This window comes from Mustela lutreola, chromosome 6, assembly GCF_030435805.1.
Source record: "Mustela lutreola isolate mMusLut2 chromosome 6, mMusLut2.pri, whole genome shotgun sequence".
NCBI lineage: Eukaryota > Metazoa > Chordata > Mammalia > Carnivora > Mustelidae > Mustela > Mustela lutreola.
This window is the reverse complement of record NC_081295.1, coordinates 115,899,833-115,926,347: the sequence shown is the minus strand read 5'-3', so window position 1 is coordinate 115,926,347 and position 26,515 is coordinate 115,899,833. Positions and strand designations below refer to the sequence as shown.

Genomic DNA, 26,515 nt, shown 5'->3' with positions numbered 1-26,515 from the left:
TCAGAGGACACTATCAAGAATGAAAATACTGGGGCGCCTGGGTGGCTCAGTGGGTTAAGCCTCTGCCTTTGGCTCACGTCATGATCCCAGGGTCCTGGGATCGAGCCCCGCATCAGGCTCTCTGCTCGGCTGGGAGCCTGCTTCCTTCTCTCTCTCTCTCTGCCTGCCTCTCTGTCTGCTCGTGATCTCTCTCTGTCAAATAAATAAATAAATCTTTAAAAAAAAAAAAAAAAGAATGAAAATACACACACACACACACACATACATACACAAGAATAAAAATCCACTAAATAGGAGAAAATATTTGTAAACCAAAATCATTTATCTTCCATTTTTATACAAAAAGATATTTTCTTTCAAAATTCAAAGAAATGTGAATGAAGTTTAAAATAATTCTCGGGTCACCTGGGTGGCTCAGTGGCTTAAAGCCTCTGCCTTTGGCTCAGGTCATGAACTCAGAGTCCTGGGATTGAGCCCCGAATGAGGCTCTCTGCTCCGCGGGGAGCCGGCTTTCTCCTCTCTCTCTCTGCCTGCCTTTATGCCTACCTGCGATCTCTCTTTGTCAAATAAATTAATAAAATCTTAAAAAAAAAAAGTTTAAAGTAATTCTCTAGTTGAATAAAAGCCCCTTTTTAAAATGAATTCCTTTTTTGGGCGCCTGAGTGGCTCAGTGGTTAAGCCTCTGCCTTCCACTCTGGTCATGTTCTCAGGGTCCTGGGATCGAGCCCCGAATCGGGCTCTCTGCTCAGCAGGGAGCCTGCTTCCCACCCCCAACCCTGCCTGCCTCTCTGCCTATTTGTGATTTCTCTCTCTCGCTGTCAAATAAATAAATAAAATCTTTTTAAAAAATTAAAATAAAATAAAATGAATTCCTTTTTAACCTTTGTTCAAAATAAAGCCTTGGAAAAGTGTTATATTTAGGGGCACCTGAGTGGCTCAGTGGGTTAAAGCCTCTGCCTTCAGCTCAGGTCATGATCCCGGGGTCTTGGGATCGGGCCCCGCATCGGGCTCTCTGTTCCGCGGGGAGCCTGCTTCCTCCTATCTCTCTGCTTGCTTCTCTGCCTACTTGTCATATCTGTCAAATAAATAAATAAAATCTTTTAAAAAAAGAAAAGTGTTATATTTAAAATTGTAATCTCATTAATTTAAAATGTTTAAAGCTCTTGATCCTTTGTTATAAATTTTCTTTTTCATAGAAGTTTAGCTTCATTAGTTATCCTCACTTTCCTTTTTTCTTAATTTTTCCTAATTCTAATGTCCCTATTTTTTTTTTTTTTTTAAGATTTTATTTATTTGTGTGAGAGAGAGCAAGCAAGAGTGGCGGCAGGGTGGGGTGGAAGGAGAAGCCGACTCCTCATTGAACAGGGAGCCTGATGTGGGAGTCGATCCCAGGGCCCTGGGATCATGACATGAGCTGAAGACAGACTCTTAACCGACTGAGCCATGTAGGCACCCAATTTTGAAGATTTATAGTAATTTGCAGAAGGTAGTTGTAGGTTGTTAGCAGAGTTTTTAACATTTGAACCTTAAGTGGAAAATTTCAGTAACTCTGATGAATTACCAGTCTTATCCCACGAGAGAACTAGACCAATATCAGAAAATTCACTTCTCTATTTGCTTCAGTTTATTCATGTGTAGGATTCTGCCACAAATAATGATAGATGTGATCCTATTCTGCAGAAATCTAAATAGAATAAAATTTAAAGTGGAGGGGCGCCTGGGTGGCTCAGTCATTAAGTGTCTGCCTTTGGCTCAGGTTATGATCCTAGGGTCCTGGGATTGAGCTCCCTCATCCAGCTCCCTGCTCTGAGGAAGTCTGCTTCTCCCTCTCCCTCTGCCTGTGCTTGTGTTCCCCCTGTCGCTGTTTCTCTCTCTCTCTCTCTCTCTGTGTGTCAAATAAATAAAATCTTTTTAAAAAAATTTTTAAGAGGATATTACTCAGCTCAATACAAGAAAGAAACAAAAATCTTAGCTATAGAAGTAGAACTGGAAGCATACAGCATCTGAATATAGAGGACCACAAACTGATGAAAAAAACTGAATCTTAAGCACACTTAAATTCTTAAATTTAAAACATCAACAGGTTTTTTTTGGTTTGTACCATTCATGATGCTTAAATGGAATTATTACCAGATTTAAATACCACTGATAAAATATCTTTCTACCTTTTTTGTAAAACACGACCTTAGTTGTAAAATACTGAAAGGTGTATCCATCTTTCTCAGACTATAAAAACATTTGTTCTTAGCAAAATTAGACCATTTATTATTGGCACCCCAGGTTTATGCTGGGAAAAAAATGAATAGAAGAAGAAAATATCTTTTTTTTTTCCAAGTATGTGTTTTTCATTTTATAGAATTTGTGATTTCCTAAAAAACTGACTGTCAGATCATTTCCTACAAAGCAAATAACACATTTCCATGTTAAATCGTTTCATATCTCCTGGTACTTTTATTTTTTTTTTTTAGGTGGGAACTTAAAGGAAAAGAAGAGGGAAAAATAGAGGTCTGTCACCTCACTACCTGTGTCCTCTGCTCAAAGCATGTGGACATTGGACACTTGACTTAGATGGTGTGCATTCTAGAATAATTCATTAAGCAATACATTGAAATTATGTAGTTTTCTGTATCTGCATGTTACTTTGTAATAAAAATATTTGTATAGGGGTGCCTGGGTGGTTCAGTGGGTTAAAGCCTCTGCCTTTGGCTCAGGTCATGATCCCAGGGTCATGGGATCAAGCCCCACATTGAACTCTCTGCTCAGCAGGGAGCCTGCTTCCCTTCCTTTCTCTGCCTGCCTCTCTGCCTACTTGTGATCTCTGTCTGTCAAATAAATAAATAAAATCTTTTTAAAAAATCTTTTTAAAAATTTGTATAAATACAAATATAAATATGTATAATTATGTATACCATATAGCAATTTTATGTAATTTATAAATGTATTTTTAACATTTTCTATCTTTATATTTATATAAAATATAAATTATATCACTTAAAATAGAAATATAAATTTTAAAATATAAATGAGTCATTACATATAATTTTAAATATAAAGCTATAATACATATATAATATATAATATATAAGTATTATGTAAATATAAACAAATAAGTAAAAACTGACCAAAAACTAGTCAATAGGGAGAATCTATAGCTAATAGATTTGTCCTCTCTTACTAAAGCTGTACCCCAGGTCCCAAAATAACATGCAAGATTACTTTGAGCAGACTGGACTGTTTAAATATCAACAGGATATTGCTATGAATCTCCTTTTTGAGTGCTGGTGGGTGTGTGTATGTGTATGTTGCTTTAGTTCTTCCTCCCCTCCGTCACCCCACCACCACCACGTAATTAATTCTAAATCTTCTTATTCCTTCCAGAATGGGCTACTCTCTGCACTGCCTTATTTTGGCTGTTGGTTATGTATGATCCTGTCTGGTCAAGCTGCTGACAATTTAAGGGCAAAATGGAATTTTTCAACAATATGTGTCAGAAGAGTTTTTAGCCTGATAGGTAAGTGAATTGAATGAAGGTTTGTTTCAGTTTACCATTATTTACTCTGTTTATATTGCAAGGCAAAATAAAAATTGTATTAGTCATTTATTTTGTCCACATATATGTCCACATATTTTTGTCCACATATATGATAATAATCATATGTTTCATACTGCTTTCATAAAGGTAGTTTTAAAACTTTCTATGACAATTGCTTTATTTTTTTTTTTTTAAGATCTTCGGTAAGTGGAGACCCTGGAAGTCTCTGATGGCTATACTTCAGAAATTACCTTATAAAAGGACGCTATTCAGGATAATTCTGCAAACCCCTTCTGAGCAGCTACTGCTGGGAAGGTGCTGTCCTGTTCTATTACTTACTTATTTCAACTCCCAAGAATTTTTCCTCACCTGCAAATGAAATAGATCCCATTAGATTCAATCCAATTTTCTCTTTTTTGGCTTCTGTTCACCTGCTCTGTCCAATATGGTAGCCACTATCCATATATGGCTATTTATATTTAATTGAAACTTTAAAATAAGTTCCTTGACTGCAGTGCATACAAATACAACATTTCCATTATCACAGAGAGTTATTGGATAGGTGCTGCTGTAGAACAGAGAAATAGTGGCAACCCATTCATTAAGTCCCTTCCTGTTACACATATTTTGTGTTTAACTGCCTATAATAAAATATGTATATTGCTATTAATGCTAAAACCTAGATGGAGTGTTCTTCTAACTTTATTCAACAGAATTTATCTAGTTTATCTTCTTTGGTTATATGAACTTTGAATCTCATTCTGTACCAAATATAGCTTCTCTCTCGAACTATATTTTTCATTCTCTTCTTGCTCTTTGTAGAACTTTAGCTGAGTCTTGGCAAGGAAGATTTAATAATGTTGCATTGTGATATTTTCTTTTACATTATTTTCACATTAGTTGCATTATGTCTATGTGTTTTCCAGCAGTTTTCATTTTGTCATGAAAACTGTTCAGTCTTTTATGCAGTACAGCATTTCTACAGTAGGTGGCAGTAGTGTCAAATCTCAGATTTATACTATATTAAGGTAACCCAAGCAAATATTAATATTGGGGCTTCTTTTTCTGTTTATAACTTTTTAACTCCAGGAATGATTGGACCTGCGGTATTCCTGGTAGCCGCTGGATTTATAGGTTGTGATTATTCATTGGCCGTTGCATTCCTAACCATATCAACAACACTGGGAGGCTTCTGCTCTTCTGGATTTAGCATCAACCATCTGGATATTGCTCCTTCGTGAGTACTAATATAAAAATTGGCTATGATTGACCCTAAATTCTTTTTTAATTGTGGTTAAGTACATTTAACATGAAATACACCATTTAAGTGTACAGTTCTATGGCACTAACTACATTCAGGTGTGAAGACGGAATGCAGCTATCACCACCATCCATCTCTAGAACTTTGTCATCTTCCCAAGCTGAAACTGTTCCCATTAAACACTAACTCCCCACTCCTAACCTCCCCACCATCCCTGGCAACCTCCATTCTACTTTCTTCCTCTACAAATTTAACTACTCTAGGAATGACTTTAAATTCTTAAACAAGAGGCATCTGGATGGCACAATCAGTTGAGCATCCACTCAGTTTTGGCTCAGGTGGTGATCTCCGGGTCGTGGGATGGAGCCCCACATCAGTTCCGCACTCAGCACAGAGTTGGCTTAAGAGTCTCTCCTGCCCCCTCCCCTGCTCGCCACTCCATTCTCATTCTCTCTCAAATAAATAAAATGGCTTTAAAAAAGAATAAAAACAAATTTTTAAACAAGATTTCAGTTTATATAGTAATTAACACATGAAATTCTTTTTAAATTTAAAATTTTAACTGTCATCACCTCTATACACAGTTTCCAACAAAAACAGTACACATAACACGTGATAACTTGTGTCTGTCTACCCAGCTAGAGTGGGAACTCGCAGGGCAGATGCTGTCTTACCATCCCCAAGGCTGATGGGCTTGGCACATGGTGGGCATTTAGTTGGATGGATGAATTGCCCAAGACCAAACCAAGTTATTTGTCCAATTATTATCTTACCTATATGCAAATATATTTGTCTAGCACTTGATAGCTTATAAATCACTTTCACAAACATTACCTCATTTTATCCTTAAAGCATTCCTAATGAGATATGTATTCTTAACTCATTCTTAACTCATTTTATAACTAAAGATTCAGAGCAGTTAAGTGATTTTCTTACATCACATAGCTAATAAATGATAGAGCCCAAACTTGAACCTAAACTTCTTACCTTTAAGTCCAGAATTCTTTTTACAGCTCCTTCTCTGGAAATATTCTTTGGGCCACATACTTCTAGGATTCATTTGTGCCAGTCGACTAGGTAGAGGAGGGGCCATGTAAATATTTTAGCCCAGAAGATTTGATGTTGATGTGCTTAATTTGTAATGGATATGAATTTATTTTTGGAGAAAATATCGGTGGTCCTGTACCATGTTTACCCTTTCCCAAATTCTTTTCCCAAATTGACTACCATAGAATTTTCTGATTCTTATTAATCCTCAGGCTCCCGCCCCTTCAATAAGTACCTTAAGTAAGAAGTCAGAGAAGTTGGGGCACCTGGGTGGCTCAGTGGGTTAAAGCCTCTGCCTTCAGCTCAGGTCATGCTTTCAGGGTCTGGGATTGAGCCCCGCATCAGGCTCTCTGCTTAGCAGGGAGCCTGCTTCCCTTCCTCTCTCTGCCTGGCTCTCTGCCTACTTGTGATCTCTGTCAAATAAGTAAATAAAATCTTTAAAAAAGAAGAAGAAGAAGTCAGAGAAGTTTCCATAGATCAGACTATAAGTGTGCCCAGCTCCCTGCTGAATCCTGTCTGCCACTTTGCCGCGCCTACTAAAGTTTCATTCTCAGCCCCTGTGGCAGTGCTGTTTCCTCTCCACCCCTCTGCACCCTTCTCAGTTCACACCCTAGCTCTTCATTAGGCCTTTACAGACCATTAATGCCTACTTTCTTCTCTTCCTCTTCTCAGTGCATTCCAGTTATAATTTTATGCTAGATGCGTTTATATTCACTGCCTTACCTTGATTTGTAATTATTTTAAATGCAACTTTCTTTCTTATTTGGATGTAAACTCATCAGACTAAGACAGGCTATACATTCAGACTAAGACAGGCTATACATTCATATCACAGCTTTTGCACAAGGAGAGGCACACCCAGTCCATACTTGTTGAGTGGTTGATTTATATAACCATACCAAGGAATTAGGAACTTCAGTGCTACATATACCCTTAACAGTGGGGAACCACGGAAGAAAATCAGCAACACTTAGGCACTGGACCAAGAAACCATTTGATATAAAAAGTAACCTAAGCAAAAGCTCTGGAACTATAAGCACAGAGAGCACAGGGGCCAAGTCCACCTTTTTGATCCCAGCCATACCAGAACCTGGCCCTGTGCTGGGTCTTGGTCAGTGCTCAATCAAGGGCATGAATGGAAGAATGAAAACAGCCTTTCACATTTAGCACCATGTTAAAACTCTTTCTTAAAAATTATTTAGGTATTGGGCGCCTGGGTGGCTCAGTGGGTTAAAGCCTCTGCCTTCAGCTCAGGTCATGATCCCAGGGTCCTGGGATCGAGCCCCGCATCAGGCTCTCTGCTCAGCGGGGAACCTGCTTCCCTTCCTCTCTCTGCCTGCCTTTCTGCCTACTTGTGATCTCTGTCTTTCAAATAAATAAATAAATTCTTAAAAAAAAAAAATTATTTAGGTATTGATTTCATTATATGTCAACACTTTTCTTTAATGTTCTTTCTTTAGTATTATATAATAAAATCAATTTTTATATTCTCTATTAAATTTAAATACAGAATCCACAACCAACATGGAAAATCCTCCACATTATGGTCCCAATTTACCTTTGTAATTTTATTTCTCTCTCCCCTGCCTCGTCTAATTTGTACTTCGCCCCAGGTGAACTAAACTACTCTTTATTCTCAAAAAGTATCCCCCAAGAGACACACACGTTCTTTTCCACCTTTGGCCCTATGCTCATGCCTGTCTATATACCTGGAATGCTTGCACTCTGGATTTTTCTCATGTTTTGTAGTGATTAGATTCAGATAATGTATTCCTGACCAGATTCACTGGCCTGTGACCTCAGGGAATCACATTCAGAAGCCCCTGGTAATACTGATTTTGATCACCCAGTCAAGATGTTGTAGTTTCTCTAGTAACTACTTACTTTTTCCCCCTTCAACAAGGCATCTCTGGAAAGATGCTTGGAGATCATACAAACATCCTTCTCATCACCCTCCTCGCCAGCTTAGATTTAGTACCCATTGTTGATCCACACCAAACCAGTTTTACCATGTGGCTTCAAGAACGTGGTATTTCCACCCTATCTTTCCCTCCACATATAATCAGTTGGCGTTCTTTTGTAAGGAAGATTTTCCCTCGTCCTCCACTTTTTTATCTATCATCAGCGTGGACTCAAAGATTCCTAATTTATTTGATGAGTTATAATCCGTTATTGTCCGTATCTGTTTTTATGCTCACATTATCTCAGATTTAGCTATAGGTGTCCCTCCGAGCTGGGTCCTATAGCCTATCGACATTCCCCACACCATCCCGCTCCCTGCTTCGTCTTTGACCACTTTATTGATGAAACAACTAGATGTTCCAGATTCATTTTGTATCTTCCCTGCCTTGAAATACCTTGGGATCAGTGATTTCTCCTAGGAATGCTGGTTCCTTTCGGTGAAGAGTGGTGTTTAGAAACCAAGGCCCTGGCAAGAGATCATATGCCTTCATTACTAAGTTAGATTGCCTCTCCTAAGCAGGTGTTAGTTACTACTTAGAAATCACTCGAAGCATTGACTTTATTTGTAAATAAACAAAGGTTTATTTACAAATAGAACTCAAAAGGGGCACCTGGGTGGCTCAGTGGGTTAAAGCCTCTGCTCCGGCTCAGGTCATGATCCTAGGGTCCTGGGATTGAGCCCCGAATTGGCTCTCTGCTCAGTGAGGAGCCTGCTTCCTCCTTTCTCTCTGCTCAGTGGGGAGCCTGCTTCCTCCTCTCTCTCTCTGCCTGCCTCTCTGCCACTTGTGATCTCTGTCAAATAAATAAATAATCTTTAAAAAAAAATCTTTAGATAATCTTTAAAAAAAATAGAACACAAAAGTCTGTGATTTTATCAAATTATTTCTTTTACATCTTTTGCATGCTGAATAGCACATAGTAAGCCTTGTTTTTTATTTTCTTATCTTTGGGATGTTGAAGTGATCCTTCAATCCTTCATAGAATTATCAAGGTACCAGCAGAGACTTGTAAATCTCTCTAGAGTGAATTGTAAGGATGCCTTCCTCCACAAAATAGCAAAAGATGACAGCTTTAAATGTACACTACTTTTATTATGATGTTATTATTTCTTAATTCTAGTTTAGTTGTTTAGTTATCTCCTTATTTCCATAATCATAACTGTTAATTAGAGCAATGTATAACTGTTAATTAAAGCTGAGTTCACATATCAGCTACATTATATGTATTTAAATAGCTCTAAAAAGGATCTAGGGGCCCCTGGCTGGCTCAGTAGAGTATGTGACTCTTGATCTCTTGTTCCTGGGGTCATGAGTTCAAGCGCCACATAGGACATAGAGCTTACATAAATAAATAAATAAATAAATAAATATTAAAAGTATCTGCATAGTAGTGAATTCCACAGGGTACTATGTAAATTTATATTGACAATAATATTGAAATTGAGGTTAGAAATACAATATTTTCTGAGATTAGGAATAAAAGGAAATAGTATATCTAAATAAGATTTTACTTATAAAGATATTTTATCCTCTCAACTTCTCTACTTCATACCCAAAATAATTTAAATAGACATATTTTAATATTTAGCCATACTTTATGGATATTATGTTATTTATTTACTTTTTATATATCAATTTACTTTCACATAATTCTTTCATGGAATTAACTACATTAACAATATGTGACTGCATATTACTTTATCTCATTGATTTATGCCTTGCTAATCTAATCACATACCTGGGATAGAATAACCCTCAAAATTTAGAATTCTAACAAAAGTTAAAGTGCATAAGCCTATGGAGCCTGTCATTCTTTTATACGGTTTGGATCTGGCAGTTGTTTATTTAACTAACAATGGTAACTACTTGCCTTAGACAGTAATGTTTTTGTTGGTAATTAGAAATTTGTAAGAGCAATAATTGGTTATATACTGACTAAATAGCCACCCATTTTACAGAGAAAGTGGTACCTTCTTGAGTTAATTATTGTCATAGTATTTCATATAATTAAAATCAATTTAAACTTTCAGAACTAGAAATAGATGTGATTAATTATTAAACCCATTAGTTACAGTCTTGACAGTGTTTAAATTCTGAAGTTCAAACATCTCTTGTATAGTTTCATGTGATTTTTATTTTTAAACTAGAAGATTACATTAATCCCACTTAAATATAAAATGTTTCATTTTTTTAATGTAATGGTGAATTACATTTTTAAAGTATAAGGATCTGATAATCAGAATAGTAAAAATATTACACTGTATGTAAAAAGTCTATTGTGATTAAAAAAAAAGAAAACTCTAAATATGTCTTATCCTATCTAGGAATGTAATATTTCACATCCCAAAATTGATCATGCATGAAAGTTGTTGGGTTTTTTCTTTAATTTTTTTTTTATTTGACAGAGAGATCACAAGTAGGCAGAGAGGCTGTCAGAGAGGGGTGGGGGAAGCAGGCTCCCTGCTGAGCAGAGAGCCGGATGCGGGGCTCCATCCCAGGACCCTGGGATCATGACCTGAGCCAAAGGCAGAGGCTTTAACCCACTGAACCACCCATGCACCCCCATGCATGAAAGTTTTATTACAATGCCTGGCACATAGAGGGTGCTCAGTAAACATTTGTTGAAGGAATAATCTCTGGTTTTATCATGAGACCAAATGTCTAATGTTGAATTGTTTACAATATACCAAAGTCTTTCGTCAAAAAAAAATCAAAACAGAGGGAAGAATTTTTCTGTAACTTACAAGCTAGGAAATGCTTATTGAGTATACTTATTGGTGAGTAAGAAGTAAAAAAGTTTAGGGGCATCTGAGTGGCTCAGTCAGTTAACCGTCTGCCTTCAGCTCAGGTCATGATTGCAGGGTCCTGGGATGGAGCCCCATAGGGCTTTCTGCTCAGGCTGCCAGAACAAAATACCACAGACTAGGTAGCTTAAACAACAGAAATTTATTTTCTCACAGTTCAACATCCAAGATCAAGGTGCCAGCATGTTTAGTTTCTTGTCAGAACTATCTGGTTTGCAGATGGGCTGCTTTTTGCTATATGCACCCATGGTACTTCCCTCATGTGTCTGAAGGCATGCTCACATGTGTGCAGAGAGAGAAAGAGCTCCAGTGTCTCTCATTCTTCCTATAAGGGCACCCATACAATAGATGGGACTTGACAATAGATTAGACCTGAAGAGCAAGGAGAGATCAAACGTGATGATTTCTAGGCATTCTGTATCTGCAGCTGGATAGATGGATGTGCCACTTATTGGAACTGGGATACCTGAAGGAGGAAGAGTCTTGGAGGAAAATAAACATTTCATACATGTTAAATTTTAGATATTTGTGAAAACATCTAGAAAATAGTAGTTAAGGGCAGTAGGATTTATGGATCTGGACCTCAGCATTTGGATTGGAAATGAAAATTAAGGAATAATAATACACATTTTAAAGCATTGAAAGACAAAAATTGCCTTGGGAGAGAGTGACAAGTGATCCCAGGACTGGATCTTGGCAAACAAAGAAAGAGGGAAATAACTAGAAAAGGAAACTAAAAAGGAGCAACAGGGAAGATAGAAGGAAAATTAAGAATGTGTTGTCAAGAAAGCCAAGATCGGGGCGCCTGGGTGGCTCAGTGGGTTAAAGCCTCTGCTTTTGGCTCAGGTCATGATCTCAAGGTCCTGGGATTGAGCCCCCGCATCGGGCTCTCTGCTCAGCAGGGAGCCTGCTTCCTCCTCTCTCTCTGCCTGCCTCTCTGCCTACTTGGGAACTCTGTCTGTCAAATAAATAAATCTTTAAAAAAAAAGGAAAGAAAGCCAAGATCATCCAATCTCCAAGAATGGCCTCTGGATACGAGATAAAGATTTAGATCTACAACATCTAAAGATTCAGATGTAAATCTAATAAAAGATTTAGATCTACAACATATGAGTTGTAGATAAAGCCATGGAATTGGATAAAAAATACTCAGGAAATGATGAAAATCTTCGGAATTCATCAAGAGAAAGAACCTGACGCAAGAGTAACTGAAAAGAAGGAACAGGAGAAAGAGAAGGAAAATAAGTAGAGACTGGAATTCCCAATGGGAGGGCTTGATTAACAGTGTCAGATGCCACAGAGAAGCCAAGCAAAGCAAGAATGAAAGTGTTCCTCTCCAGATGGAGAAGTTCATTAAACATATTGGTGAAAAGGCTTCTGTAGAACAGGGAGAAGGACGCTAAGCTGTAGTGACATAAGGAATGAATGGAAAGATAAGGAAGTGAAGACCGTCAGGATAAAGCAATGATCTCAAAAGTGAGATCCTTAGCCCGTCCATATCAAAATCATCAGGAGTGCTTCTTAAAAATAAAGCAGAATCACGGATCACAGGGCTAGGGAAAGAATCTATCTGCATTTTGTCGCTCCTCCTGGTGGTTTTCATGGACTTTAAAAATTTGAGAACCACTGCCAATAAACAACTGTTTCAAAACTATAAACTATGAAGGGAAGGAGAAAAAACTAAAGAGAGACACATATTGATGGAGGATTGACTGGGTTTTTTTGTTTGTTTGTTTTTTTAAGGTGAAACAGACCCAGGTTGTAAATGCAGTGAGAAAAGAAGTCCAATAAACAAGGAAAGGTTAAAGCTGAAAGGAAGAAGTGACAACTAGTGGTTGGTAGATGTCAGGAAGGGATGAAACTCAGAGTCAAAGTAGAGGGATTATCTTCCAAATAAGAAGAAATGGAAGGTAGTAAGGTGGGTTCAGTTAAAGAAAAGTTCTGAGTTGAGTGAGATGAGAACATGGGAATTGTAGTGACTCAAAATATGTCCACACATTCTCCATCTTCTCCCTTTGGAAGATGGAGCCTATTTCCCCTTCTCTTGGGTGTAGGCTGGATTTAGTGACTTGTTTCTAGTGAATGTGGCAAAAGTAGTGATATCTGACTAGGTCATTAAAAGGCATCACAACAGCTTCCTTGCTCTCTGTCTCTCTCAGATGACTCATCTATCATGTAGGGAGGACACTTAGGAGCTCTGCGGCAAGGCCAACTTGGGGAGAACCAAGGCCATCGCTAGCAGCCACATGAGTGAGCTTAGAAGTGGGTAATGCAGCTCCAGCCAACATGACTGAAACTTCATGAGAAAATCCGACCCAGAACCACCCAGCTAAACCACTTCGACATTCCTGACCCACAGAAACTGTGAGAGGATAAATATTTGTTGTCCTCAGCTGCAAGGTTTGAAGTAATTTATAGTGTAGCAGTAGATAACTAATTGAAAAATCTTAACTGTCAGTCTTTGATTTCTTTGTGACATGGGACTCAAGTTCATTGCTGAGACTAAGAAAGAAGATAGGTGAAGAAGAAAGATTTGAGAATCATAAAAGTTCAAACTAGCTACCGGGGAAAATTGTCAATAAGAACTCATTGAAGGGATTTTTGGCATTGACAAGGATCAGAGGCAATTGGAGATGAATTTTGTACTTCTCTATTTTACAGAGTTGTTCTTTCAGTGGTGTTCAGCAGCCCAAGTGTAGGACTGAAAATGTGCTGTAGGATTGATTTAGGTTGAGATTTTAACAAGCTGAGGGTTGATGAATATGGGATATGGGAATTGAGGGTCTGGGCACAAGGTAGCTAGACTGTGTTATCTCTCAGATGCTTTTAGTTGAACTAATAGAAATCTTAATTCAAGCTGGCTAAACAGCATAGTCTATTGATTCACTTTAGCATAAAATCCAGTGACAGTTGGTTTCAGACAAGAGTTGACATCAGCTGTCCACTAATATTACCAAAGATTCATTTCTTTTCCACTCTCTAGCTTTCATATTAGTTTCACCCTGAGACTGGGTGTGCTTCTTAAATCACACAATGAAATGATTGCCAGTAACTACCAGAATCGCGTGCTTCTTTACTCACATTGGTCAAGGAAGAAGATTCTTTTTCTCTCTGTACCATGATAGTAAGTCCTAGGTTTCGTTTTGATTGAACCAAAGCAAGTTACATAACCACCCCTGAACCAATCCCTACAGCCAAGAGAATACCATCTGACTTTAGGACAATTAGCACCCACCCTAAAGTTAGAGGTGAAGGAGTCAGTATCCCCCAAACCTCATGGGAATGGATGCTGAGGAGGCCATTGGTAATGTCCACTACAATGCATGGAGATGTGAGCAGGAAGAACTCATTTTGAAGATGAAGAAATTCAGGTACAGAGGAGTTGGGTGGCTTCCAAAGTCACCCCTAGGAAATGGCAGACCTGAGATTTGAATCCAGGTCTCAGCAACATGATTCAAGGATCTTTCTGCTACATCAGGTTGTCTCTTGAAGATCTTAAAAATTGGTCATCGTTTAGTAGTTATTTTGAAAACTCATGGAAAAGAACTCATTGCCAAGAACAGATACATACTCTGGTTGCCTCAGTTTATGTGAGTTTATTTTAAAACTAAGTAAATAAATATGAGAAGTAAAAATTGTAAGGAACATAAAATTGGCCCACTAGCCAGCTAGCCAGAAAAAAGGTAGTGAGCTACCCACTCCATTTCATGGAGCTGAAATGTAATTCAGGATTCATCAGGTACCTTCAGTCCTTCAGGAGCTCTGGAATCTGGCAAGAACTTCTGGGAAGGTGGGAGGGGGGAATATATATGTGTATATATATTTATATTTATATATATATATACATGCACACATAGTACCTACCTTATAAGATTATAGAACACATATACACTTGCTTATACACTTAGCTCATTATCGTAAGTGCATTTGCACATAACACAATAGACTATTATTTTCTGGGAAACTTTGAGTCAGGTCCCATGACCAGGATTACAAATCAATCCAAGTAAAATAATAAAGGGCTGATTGGTGAGCTCTTGGAAAAGAAAAGTCTGATTACTGAGGAGTAACCATTGGATCATTAACAGCCAAAAGAGCAAAATGGTCTAATTTCTCAACATTTTTAGCCTCATACAGAAAGGGAACACAATAAATATGGTACATGAGGATTTCAAGTAGATCTCCCATGATAACCTTTTGGATAAGTTGGAAAAAGATGAATTGGATGTACAATTAGGTGGGTGTGTAATTACTAAATTTCAGTGTCATGGCATGTGGATTAAAGGATCTAGCCATTTAACAAACACTGTACCCAGGCATTCTACCAAATGTTGAAGACACAGACACGAAGGTAATATGGTCCCTGTTTGCATCTGTAGAAGCTTCTGGTAGTTTGGGAGGATAGTAAGGTCACATCCTGAAGCATATACTGGATAATGGCCAAACAGGATCCTGGAACTGGGCTTCAGGCATCAGCTGAGTGGTTAAACTTCATATCTTGAAGACCCTGTTCTAGCCCTGGCATTCTGTGAATTGTAAGTCAAAAAAGACATTTATCTAGATATAGTATGAAACCAAACAGTTTAGTAACATAAATGATTTCAACAGGTAGTTGTAGAAGTTGTTAAGTACACATGTGCACCATGTACTTACCTCCAGATATATAGTAGTAATCAATATATGTATATATGTGAACAGCATATGTAACTTCTAAAAATATATCACTATACAAATGTAAGGTCATCTCATCAAAGTCAAAATGATTTCCCTCCCTTATATTTTGATTCAGCCCTTCAGGAGAGCTTGCAGTTTTTATTTTCCACCTAGAATTTCTTCCTTCAAAGGATGCTAGGTTGTTTCTAGTTCTCCATGTCTTGGTTAACTGGGAGATCACCTATCTTTTGACCACGTTGTAGCTTAGTTGCTTTTTCTTTGGTAACAACTGAATGCCCATGCACTAGATAAAGCTCTGGTAATTAGAACAAGAATATTTGAGGGCCACAGACTTTTAAGCATTCAGCACTGGAGCTTATGGTGAAAAATCAAGCTCAAGAAAACTGGTAATTCCTTTAGATTGAATTTGGTGATGACTGTGGCAGCATTATTCAGGCAGCATAACAGATTATAACCTTGTATTACTAAGTACTGATTTGGAGTCAGACAAATTGGGTAACATTTTACAGTCTTTCTTCATCTGTAGTATGGAGATAGGAATCCCTACCTTATGGAGTGGATTTTACTATTAAAATGGGATATGTGTAAAATACTTAGAGCCACGCCTGACATAGGTTTTTCAATATACAATCAGTAATCCTTTTAACATAAAGATGTGTTTGTGGTATTTTTCAAGCCTTTTCCTCTCTAGATTAAAATAGATTTTCTGTGGATAATTTTGTTGCCCAGATACACAGGAATTGGAGAGACTTTTAAGATTAATCCCAGAGCACGCTAGTACTGCACCAACACAGAATACAGACTAGGTCTGTACAACATGTTTTTTTCCCCAGCAGTCATCCATCTTTCATGGCCCTGCCTGGCCAAGTGTAATATAAATACTTGAATGAGTTTCTTGGTGCTGACATTCAGGATTTCACAGCGTTCGTCTGCACTTAATATCTGTCACTGAAAAGGCCTGGCAACATTGCAGTTGGTTCCTCCTACTGCCAAGGTGTTAATAGTTTAACTAAAAAAAAAAAAAAAAAAAAGACATGTTCTGCCAAGCTTGGTTAATTTAAGATACACTCCCTAAAGGGCATAAGCCAAAAAGACCTGTGCTGTACGCTTTTGTTACTGTATCCAGTATGAACGAGTTTTGAACATAAAAATGTGTGATGGTTGTAGATTATTGACTTGGTTTCAGCAGGATGTTTTATTTAGGCACCGTATTAGTCAACTGCCGTTCAGAATGCCACAGACCAGAGAGCTTAAAAAAGTAGAAGTTTATTTTCTCACAGTTCTGGAAGCTCAAAGTTGGAGATCAGGGTCTCAGCATAGTCAAGTTCTGGTGAGAGCTCTTTTCCTTGCTTACAGATGGCCCCCTTCTCCCTGTGTCCTCACATAGCCTTTCCCTGGTCAGTCCTCACAGAGATAGAGTGAGTTCTCTCTCTTCCTCCTCTTGCAAGGCCACCAATCCTATTGGGTTAAGACCCTACACTTATTTAACCTTTATTACCTCCTGAAAGTTGTAGCTCCAAAGAAGTCACAGTGGGAGTTAAGACTTCAACATATGAATTTTGAGAGGACACAGTTCAGTCCATATCAGGCACTTGTCCACAAGGAAAATGGGGAGAGAAATTGCAGATTAATCATCTGCAGCCAAGACACTAGATCCTAAATACTACTAGAAATAATAGTACCCCACAATAAGACCGGATGGACTAATAAATACTGAGCTTCTTTAATTTGTATTTTATTTTATGATAATACTGATTATTTCATGAAAATGAAAAGTTCTTGGGGCAGCTGGGTGGCTCAGTCGGTTCTGCCCTTAACTCTTGATTCTGGCTCAGGTCATAATCTCAGGGTCCTGAGACTGAGTCCCATGACAGACTCTGTATGTTCAGCATAGAGTCCGCTTGTCCCTCTCCCTCTGCTACTCCTCCAACCCCTGCTTGTGCTTGCTCTCACTCTCAAAAAAAAAAAGTTCTTTTTTTTTTTTTTTAAAGATTTTATTTGTTTGACAGAGATCACAAGTAGACAGAGAGGCAGGCAGAGAGAGGAGGAAGCAGGCTCCCCTCTAAGCAGAGAGCCTGACACAGGGCTCGATCACAGGACACTGGGATCATGACCTGAGCCAAAGGCAGAGGCTTTAACCCACTGAGCCACCCAGGTGCCCCTCAAAACAAAAGTTCTAATTGGACTTTTTATATACCTAGATGACTTTTATGAAAAAATTATAAATGCCATTTACTTAGTTCACCAATTTTTAACTCCACCATCATCTTTAAATTTTCTCGCTAAAAATATCAAAACTAACTCTAACCCATGCTCTGAGATCTGTGGTCTAGATACTATCAGTGTACAGGAAATACAGCGAATGTAAGATTATGTTATATGGTATCTCAGGGATGCAATCTACACAAAACAGAATGCAGGACTCTCTATAGGACAAAACCCCAGCTTCTTCAGTTAAAGAGAGAGAGAGCAATAAAAAACGAATAAACTATTGATACAACAACTTGGGATGATGTTTATTTGTTTATTTTTTTAGAGATTTTATTTATTTATTTATTTGTCAGAGAGAAAGCACAAACAGGGAGAGCTGCAAGCAGAGGGAGACACAGGCTCCCCTCTGAGCAAGGAGCCCAATGCGGGACTCGATCCCAGGATCCTGGGATCATGACCTGAGCCCGAAGGCAAATGCCAAACCCACTGAGCCACCCAGGCGTCCCTGGGATGTTTAGCAAACCCCATATGTAATCCAAAAGGTTGCATACTGTGTGGTTCCATTTGGATCAGGAATAAGCACGCTTTGGAGCCGGTACCCATGAGAGGTATTTGCGTCTGTGAGACAAAGCACCAGCAGCCAGCACAGCCAGTGCCCCGGGGTTCCATGGTCAGGGCCTGGAACAACTGCGGGTCATGTGCCACTTCTCTTGTCAGCATGTACTGAACGAGCATATATGTGCTGGCCCTGCAAATAATAAAGGAAAATAAAGCACGACTTTGCAGTGAGACTATGGAATCTGAATTAGCAAACTTGACTTAGAGAACAATTACCTCCTAGAACCCATAGTACTGGCTTTAAGGACTTAATAAAGTTCTGGAAAGACAGGGCTCAGTGTGAGCTGAACTAGACAAAGGAAGCTTCGTGGAAGAGGTGCTGAGTAAGTGGTCTGGACAGAAGGAATATGGATTTCAGACAGCGAGTAGAGTATGAAGGAGGATAACAGGAATGAGCATAGCAGATGGGAGCAGCTGGGTGGGAGCTGTCGGAATCGGAAGTGACACAGTCTGCAGCACTGGGTAGTGAGACCAGGTAGATGGACCAGGGAGGGCGAGGCCATTGCAAATCAGGCAAATGATTATAATCTCCTTAAGGGCAAGCATTAAGCCATCCTCGTAAGTTTTAGAGTAGGAATGACCTCAAAAAATTATGATTATTCAAATTAAAGCTTATACAGACTGAGAGGCAGTTCAGCCATGTGTAAAATATCCTTAAAAATGTTTATTCCAGGGGCGCCTGGGTGGCTCAGTGGGTTAAAGCCTCTGCCTTCTGGGATTGAGTCCCGCATCTGGCTCACTGCTCAGCGGGGAGCCTGCTTCCTCCTCTCTCTCTGCCTGCCTCTCTGCGTACTTGTGATCTGTCTGCCAAATAAATAAATAAAATCTTTAAAAAAAAAAAAGTTTATTCTAGTAGATTCTGTATTTTGACTGGGTGCTAGTGACATGGTTCTGTTCACTTTATAAAAATTAATCACACTGTGCACTTATGGTTTGTGTTCATTTCCATATGTATGTTATACTCAAAAATAATGTTTTAGTGTACTTGGTGGGTGCTGGGGGGACTCACATGGGAGCAGCAGGTACGTTACATGTGAACATCTATGAACCCATGAGTGATAAGGGAAATAATCTATCACTGACTGGCCAAGGTCACATAGATGGTCAATGGTACAACTAGAAGTCACAGGATCTTTAGGTCTCCTGACTAGAAGTTCAGTATGACTTCTTTATGGAAAGTAAGCGTTTCATTCAGCCTTCCTTAGTTTACATTCCTTATATATTGGAGAAATCAGACCATTAGCACTTTCCAAATACAAGCAGGAATTCTTCCTTTAAAGATTTGCATCTAAACATAACTAAGAATATCCAACTCCTCTAAGCTTTATTCTTAACATAAATCAACTTTCCCTGAGTTATTAAAAATGCATTTTTTGTTATATATACACCCATACAATGTATACCAAACTTGTCTACCTCTGGGAAGTATGCAACGACTTAGCTATACGCATATACGTGATAAGTGGAATAAGTAAATCGGAAATTGCTATGTTCAATATTATTTCATTTCATAATAGTATATTAGAAATATATACATATAAATAAAAATAATTAAAATATTTACCAAAGTATTAATATCAATTTTCTCAAAGGTAATTTTATTTTCTTAAATTTTTTTTTATTTTCAACAATGAAATAGATTTTGTAATCAGGAAATAAATTATTCCTTTTTTTAAAAAAACTAAAGAATCTTAAGATACATCAAACTTCCTGTCTAACACAGTACTGTACCCTGTACGAAAATCAATCTCAACACTTTTCTAAATCACTATAAAGAGGATTTTCATTTCAGTGGTGGCGTTCCCCTATGTAATATTAGAATGCTTATTAACTATTGAAATGCAAGTTTTTCACCAGCTAAATATATTCAGTCCAGCTTGGTAAGACATTTCTTTTAAACATGAAAATTCACAAAAATATAAACTGTTCTGAAAGTAGTACAGCTATCTGTTGAAAGAAGCTACTTCAATGTGTAACACAGTAATCTCTATGAAAATGTTTTCTGCAGGTATGCTGGTATCCTGCTGGGCATCACAAATACATTTGCCACTATTCCAGGAATGGCTGGGCCTGTCATTGCTAAAAGTCTGACCCCTGATGTAAGTAGATAATTTGCTTATATACGCAAACGTCTACACAATTCACTTGAGTCTGCACATCTGTCAAAATTTGAGTATATATATATTTTTTAACATTTTATTTTTTTATTTGACAGACAGAGATCACCAGTAGGCAGACAGAGGGAGGGGAGGGGAAGTAGGCTGAGCAGAGAGCCGGATGCGGGGCTCCATCCCAGGACCCTGAGATCATGACCTGAGCTGAAGGCAGAGGCTTTAACCCACTGAGCCACCCAGGCACCCCAAATTTGAGTATATTTTAATTGAGAGTAAAATTCTGAATGTTTATTCTTGTGCAACTCTTTACATCAGCAAAAAGGTAAGTGCCATACTGGACAGGAAAATATATTTTCCAAGAACACCCCTTGGTTTTTAGACAAAACAACAGAACTAAGTTCAACAAAGCTGTTGTAGCTCACACCACACAAGTACTTAAAAGTGGTGATATTTTACAAGGTAAGTAACTTGTATCTTTGGTTTGAACAAATCAAAACTGGCAATGGAAAGTTATTCAAGAAGTGGATCCACAAAGGTGAGGTATCGGGAAGTCACGTGGGAATGAGTAAGGAACTAGGGAAGTGATCACCACTGAGAGGAGCAGAAGACTTGAGAAGACATGGCATGTGTCTTCACATCTTGAAGGACGACCACACAAGAGATGGTGACTTATTCTTGGCAGTTCCACAAAGATAGGTGAAGAGAAGTAATGAGGACACAATAGGAAAATTCTGTTAAAAGCTGTCTACTCTGTGGAAAGGGCTGCCTTATGAGTTAGCGAGCCCTGAAATGGTCAAACACGGATTCTACAGGCATTTCATGAGTGACTATTAATATAGCAGGTACTGAGGATCCAAAGCCAAAATGACAAGCTTCTGCACTTGTGAAAATCCTCATTTAGGGATGGCACATAATCAAATAGCTAAAGTACAGTGACGAATGCCGCAGGGGAAAAAAAAGTGTGCAGGGTGCGGTGGGCACAGGGGAGAGCGCACACAATTTGCGGGGAAGGAGCCCTGGAGAAGTGAGCAAGGTGTGGGAAGGGCACTGAGCCTCCGAAATGCAGAGGGCCCTGGGGTGGTCTCACCTCCAGCGGGGAGGCAGCGTGGTGCCACATCAGTCAGCAGAGATTCAGCACTGTACCAGTGGCTCACAGTGTATAAGAAAGAAAAATAAAAGACCTCTGACTCAAAATTTCTGTTTAAAAAAATCTAAAGCCTGTTGAAATATATTTTTTAAGTGGCTGACTTAAAGCTCTAAGAGACTTAATTTTCTCTTTGTCTCTGTGATCAGATTAACACCACCTAATCCTTAAGAATTTCAGAATATGCTTACCACCTTTCTTATTACTAAATATACTGATTTCAGATGTGTATGTGTTCACCACAATGAGTGTTCCTATTTCTTCTCTGCTCCAACCACTCATTCATTCATTCATTCATTCATTTCAAGATTTATTTATTTAAGAGAGTTTGTTCCTTTGTGCAGGCGGAAGGAGACAGAAGGGGCAGAAGGAGACAAGCAGACTCCCCATTGAGTGGGAAGCCTAATGTGAGGGTTTATCCCAGGACCCTGAGATCATGACCTGAGCCAAAATCAAAAGTCAGTCGCTTGGCAGACTGAGCCACCCAGGCACCCCTGCTCCCACCATTTCTGATTCCTTACTTGAATGAACCCAAGCCTCCTTGTTACTATGTTCTCTCACTTAATAGAAACGAATGTTGGGAAAGTTGTGATTTTTTCCCCCCCCTAGAATTCTTTGTCTCCGTATGGACATGTCAGAAATGTTTAACCTTATCTCTGCGGAGCACTGTGGCAACACAGGAACCTAAGTCAACGTACTACCATGTATTAATTTCATTTATTATGGATAATCATGGTATTTCTGCTAAGAATACCTGGATTCCTCAGTCTTGAATGTTTATAAAGTGGGAACTGAACTGGATTTGGATAGGCTATCATAGCATTTGTTTAATGTTATTAAAAGGATTTTTTTTTTTTTAAGGAGAACACAGGGGTCCCTGAGTGGCTGAGTCTGTTGAGCATCAGACTTTTTAAAAAATATTTTATTTATTTATTTTTTGACAGAGAGAGACACAGCAAGAGAAGGAACTCAAGCAGGGGGAGTGGGAGATGGAGAAGCAGGCTTCTCACAGAGCAGGGAGCCTGATGCCGGGCTCAATGCGGGGCTTAATGCAGAGCTCGATGCAGGGCTTGATCTCAGGACTCAGGGATCATTACCTGAGCCAAAGGCAGATGCCTAACAACTGAGCCACCCAAGCGCCCCAAGCATCAGATTCTTGATTTCAGCTCAAGTCATGATCCTCGGGGTGGTGGGATAGAACCCTGCATCTGGCTCTGTGCTCAGTGTGGGGTCTGCTTGGGATTCTCTTACTCCCTCTGTTCCTCCCTCTGCATGTATGCACACACACACTCTCTTTCTCTCTCAAAATAAATAAAATCTTTAAAAAAAAAAAAAAAAGGAGAAACACATACTTGCCTTTACAATTGTAATTGCTCACAATTGAAAATTATTGCACTGCCTCAGAAACTTTGCAGAATGAGCCAAGTACAAATAAGTAACATATTGTTAGCATATCTAAACAGTTACTAAAATTTAAGATGGATTTCTAAGTTTTTTTTTTTTTTTACCAAAATACATGAATCTCTGATCAGCATAACAGAGTGCTGTCTTTCTCCATGATTTTCCTTTTTTCCTAAAAGAATGACCTCATACTAGCTTCCTAGTGCCTTTCCTTTTTCTCCCTCATTGCCAGTTCCCCTGCTTGCTTTTTCTTTTCTTCATGCTGCAGATGTAGCATTCTGGTTAGACTGACATTGCAAAATCCAAAAAATGGTTGTTTAAGTTAGTCACATGACCCAGAAATTAGCTAACTGCCTGATGTTTTTATACCACTATATTATACGCTAAACAATTGTGTTTTGCTGATCGCTTAACTGGCAGATCTCATCCATGTCCTGTTTTGTGGGTCCATCAGGAGTTCTCTGTGCTGGGCCTCAAACTTGAAATTCAAAGCCCATCTTAACTCATCCTTTCTTGATCTGGCTTATATCTCCCACCTAAGAACTAGGGAAATGATGGGCAAGCATACAGCTTTCCTAGTACCACATCGCTGAAAGCCATGCCATGTTTTATTTTGAGTAAATCTGAGTGAACTTTGAGTAAATGTTGGAGTAGAAATACACAGATCCTAAGTATACAGCTGGATGAATGTTCACACACTCATGTAACCAACACCTGTCAAGAAACGGGACGTTATCTCTCTCGCAAAGCCTCTGGGTGCTCCTGGCTGACATTCCCCTTTTACCCTACCAAGAGGAGCCCCTATTCCTACTTTTAACACTATGAATTAGTTTTGTGTAATTTTGAACTTTTATATAATTGAGTTTGATAAAAAATGCAGTCATTTAATATGTACTCTTTTGTGTCTGGCTTCTGTGTAACATTTCGTTAGTGAGCTGCATCTACGCTGTTGTAGCTCATTCATTTTAGTTGCTGTATAGTATTCCACTGAGCAAATATATCACAGTTTCACTGTGGAGGGAGCTTGGGTTGTTTTCATCATGAGACTTGTTGTAACAGTCTTGTGATCCCACCTTTTCTATAAAGCTGACTATAAACAAAATTTTTTTCATGTGCATGTTTCTCTTTCTCCCTGTAGAACACTATTAGAGAATGGCAAACAGTTTTCTACATCGCTGCTGCTATCAATGTGTTTGGTGCCATTTTCTTCTCGCTATTTGCCAAAGGTGAAGTGCAAAACTGGGCTCTCGACGATCGACATGGACACAGAAACTGAAGGAACCAATAAATAATCCTGTCTCTATTGAAGTATTTTTGTTTATCATGTAACCTAAAAGTGCCTTTGATATTTTAAATGTGTATGCAGTCTATATAAGAAAAAACTGGATGAAATTTTTAAGGCTTGTAATCATGAAATGTCACAAGTTGCCAGATTAGTAAAATTCACTATTTTTAATCATTAATAACATGTATCCTGTAACTTACACTTGAGGGTCATATATCTGGCTATAAATCAGGCAACATAAAGTAGGGAAGTTCTATTGATTTTTAAGGGGCATCCTTGAAGGAATGAGTTGAATGGACCCCTCTATACCTTTGCTTAATTAAACTACATAATAATTCTCAGGTCTTGGTAAACACTTGTTTTTTACTACTTTCCTCATATAAATTATTTGTTGACCACAGCCCCTGACACTTAGGTCTCAAACGATAGCATCTCCACAGAGCTGCCAGCCACGGTATAATCTGGCTTGGCAACCACACGAAGGGAAGCATGCCCAGGCAGCTGCCAAGCATTCCCTCCCTGACTTCAGGGACGATGCCCAGCATTTATCAGAGGCGGCATCCAAGGCCAGGGTCAGCGCCAAGTCTTCAGATGGTGTTCTTCCCCTAGGCGTTGTTAATGTGTCGAGGAAGATTCGAGCAGGCCCCCGGGCAGCAAGAGGCACCTCCACGGTCTCCATACAAATCCTCACACTTTCCCTCCCCCCCACCCCCAAACTGGAACATTGATTGGCATGTAACCTTCAAGAGAATGGTGTGATGCCCAATTAGCCACAAATAAAATTATCCTTTATTAAAACAACATTCACGTGGATTAGAACATAAATTTCCAACTCTCTGTGTTCTCTGGGCTTCGCCAGAATAAGTAAAAAAATTTTCTTAAAACACTTTTTTTTTTCCCATTTGTCTACATGTAACCTTCTGGTTTCAGTTGAAAATTGAAGTGACTTTTATTTGGCCCCATCACCTACAACCAGTAGTGGAATCATCCTTACTTCCGGTTGCTAAAATACTATTTTCCAGTTTTTCCTCCGAACCACTTTCCAGCGGCTCTTGAGCATGCTTGGAGGGCATTTATGTGATTTAGAACTTGATTTATGTTTTTCTATGTTTGTTCAACACTACCTGTAACATTTTAAGTAAAACTGATTCATGTAATATGATGTGGATATATTTCTGTAAATTTATTTTTAAATCTGTAAATAGCTTTACATTGCTATGGTGATATTTCTTTTATAAATCATCACAATAAACATTTTTGGATTGGTTTTTGGATCTGACAGTCCTATGGTTATCTCTAGTATCTTGATTGGCTATGTGACATCTCTGCCATCCTCCTCAAGCCACCAGGCTATCTCCCCGGGTCCCTCTCTGTGCCACCACCAGGCCAAGGACACTCGGGCCATCTAAGGGAGATAGCATGAGGAATCTCTGTTGCCATCAGCCTGCCCTTCCTAGCTTTGCAGAGGGCCCGCTCTTCTCCCCGAAGCATATGCCTACACCATATACTACACTACATATGCCTAAACCACAGACCTACACCCTCTCCTGCTCTAAGCTCTTTACTTAGTAATTCCTCTGTAATTCGCTTCTTCAATCTCCACCTTTCTTCTTGTTCTTTTCCACCTGTCTCGAAGACACTCAAGTCTTCTCTAACCTTTAAAAACAAAAGTATGAAATTCTTCTGGGGACATAAAACCACAAATACATACAGAGTATCTCTACCATGATATTCAAGAAACCAGAAAGAGTGGTGGCCTGGAGAGAGAAAAACAGGCAACCAGGGGTAGGAAGGAGAATTAATTTTCACCTTACTACATGTGGCAATGTGACTGTTTAAAGCATCATTTAAATAAACAAACACCTGTTGCTCAAGCTACTGCGTAATCACCACCAGGTTTTCAGCTGCCCACTGGACATCCCCATCTGGTTATCTTCTCCACACTTGGGACTTTAAATCCAACCTCTCTCCTTCACCTCCACCTCCACCCCCAATAAAACCTGCTGTTCCCGCCACTTTTCTTACTCTTGCTAGGAGCTCCGTTTCCCCAGTCACTTCGGCTTGGGGCTGGACTCATTTTTCATTCCTCCTCCGTCCACCTCCACCCCACCCCCAACACCGTGTAGAATTAACCACCTGTCTTTTCCATTCCAGTTTTTCAAGTCTCTAGAATTTTTTTTTTTTTTAATCACTCTCCCATCTTCTAAGTAAGATCTCTCTGACTTCTATTTCCACCTGGAATAGAAAAGTTAAATGGTCTCACTGCCTGGAGTCTGATCTTCTGTCCAATTTCCCACTTGTGCTGGGTTATTGGTCTCCACACACCTCCTCACCCTGATCAGGATGCTCCCCCTGGGTGAGTCCCCTGGCTTCCCATTGCCTACCCAGCAGCCTGCCCTACTCCCTCCACCTACTCCACCCTCACACCCCACACTTTGTCCAAGGTACATCTGGCTACTAAAC

The 26,515-nt window shown here is 39.0% G+C and overlaps 1 protein-coding gene across 3 annotated transcripts in view; it reads left to right on the top strand.

The window, feature by feature from the left end:
* The window catches only part of SLC17A5 (solute carrier family 17 member 5), a 47,836-nt gene extending 22,505 nt beyond the window's left edge, over positions 1-25,331 (top strand). For 2 of the 3 annotated variants that reach the window (XM_059178464.1, XM_059178465.1), the window contains exons 8-11: positions 3,379-3,511; positions 4,622-4,769; positions 20,117-20,207; positions 23,906-25,331. In XM_059178464.1, the coding sequence (XP_059034447.1) occupies positions 3,379-3,511; positions 4,622-4,769; positions 20,117-20,207; positions 23,906-24,043 (510 nt within the window). In that variant the 3' untranslated portion in view covers positions 24,044-25,331. The remainder of the gene's footprint in view (positions 1-3,378; positions 3,512-4,621; positions 4,770-20,116; positions 20,208-23,905) is intronic. The other variant, XM_059178466.1, reaches the window with a different exon arrangement.
* The last annotated feature ends 1,184 nt before the right edge of the window (positions 25,332-26,515 follow it).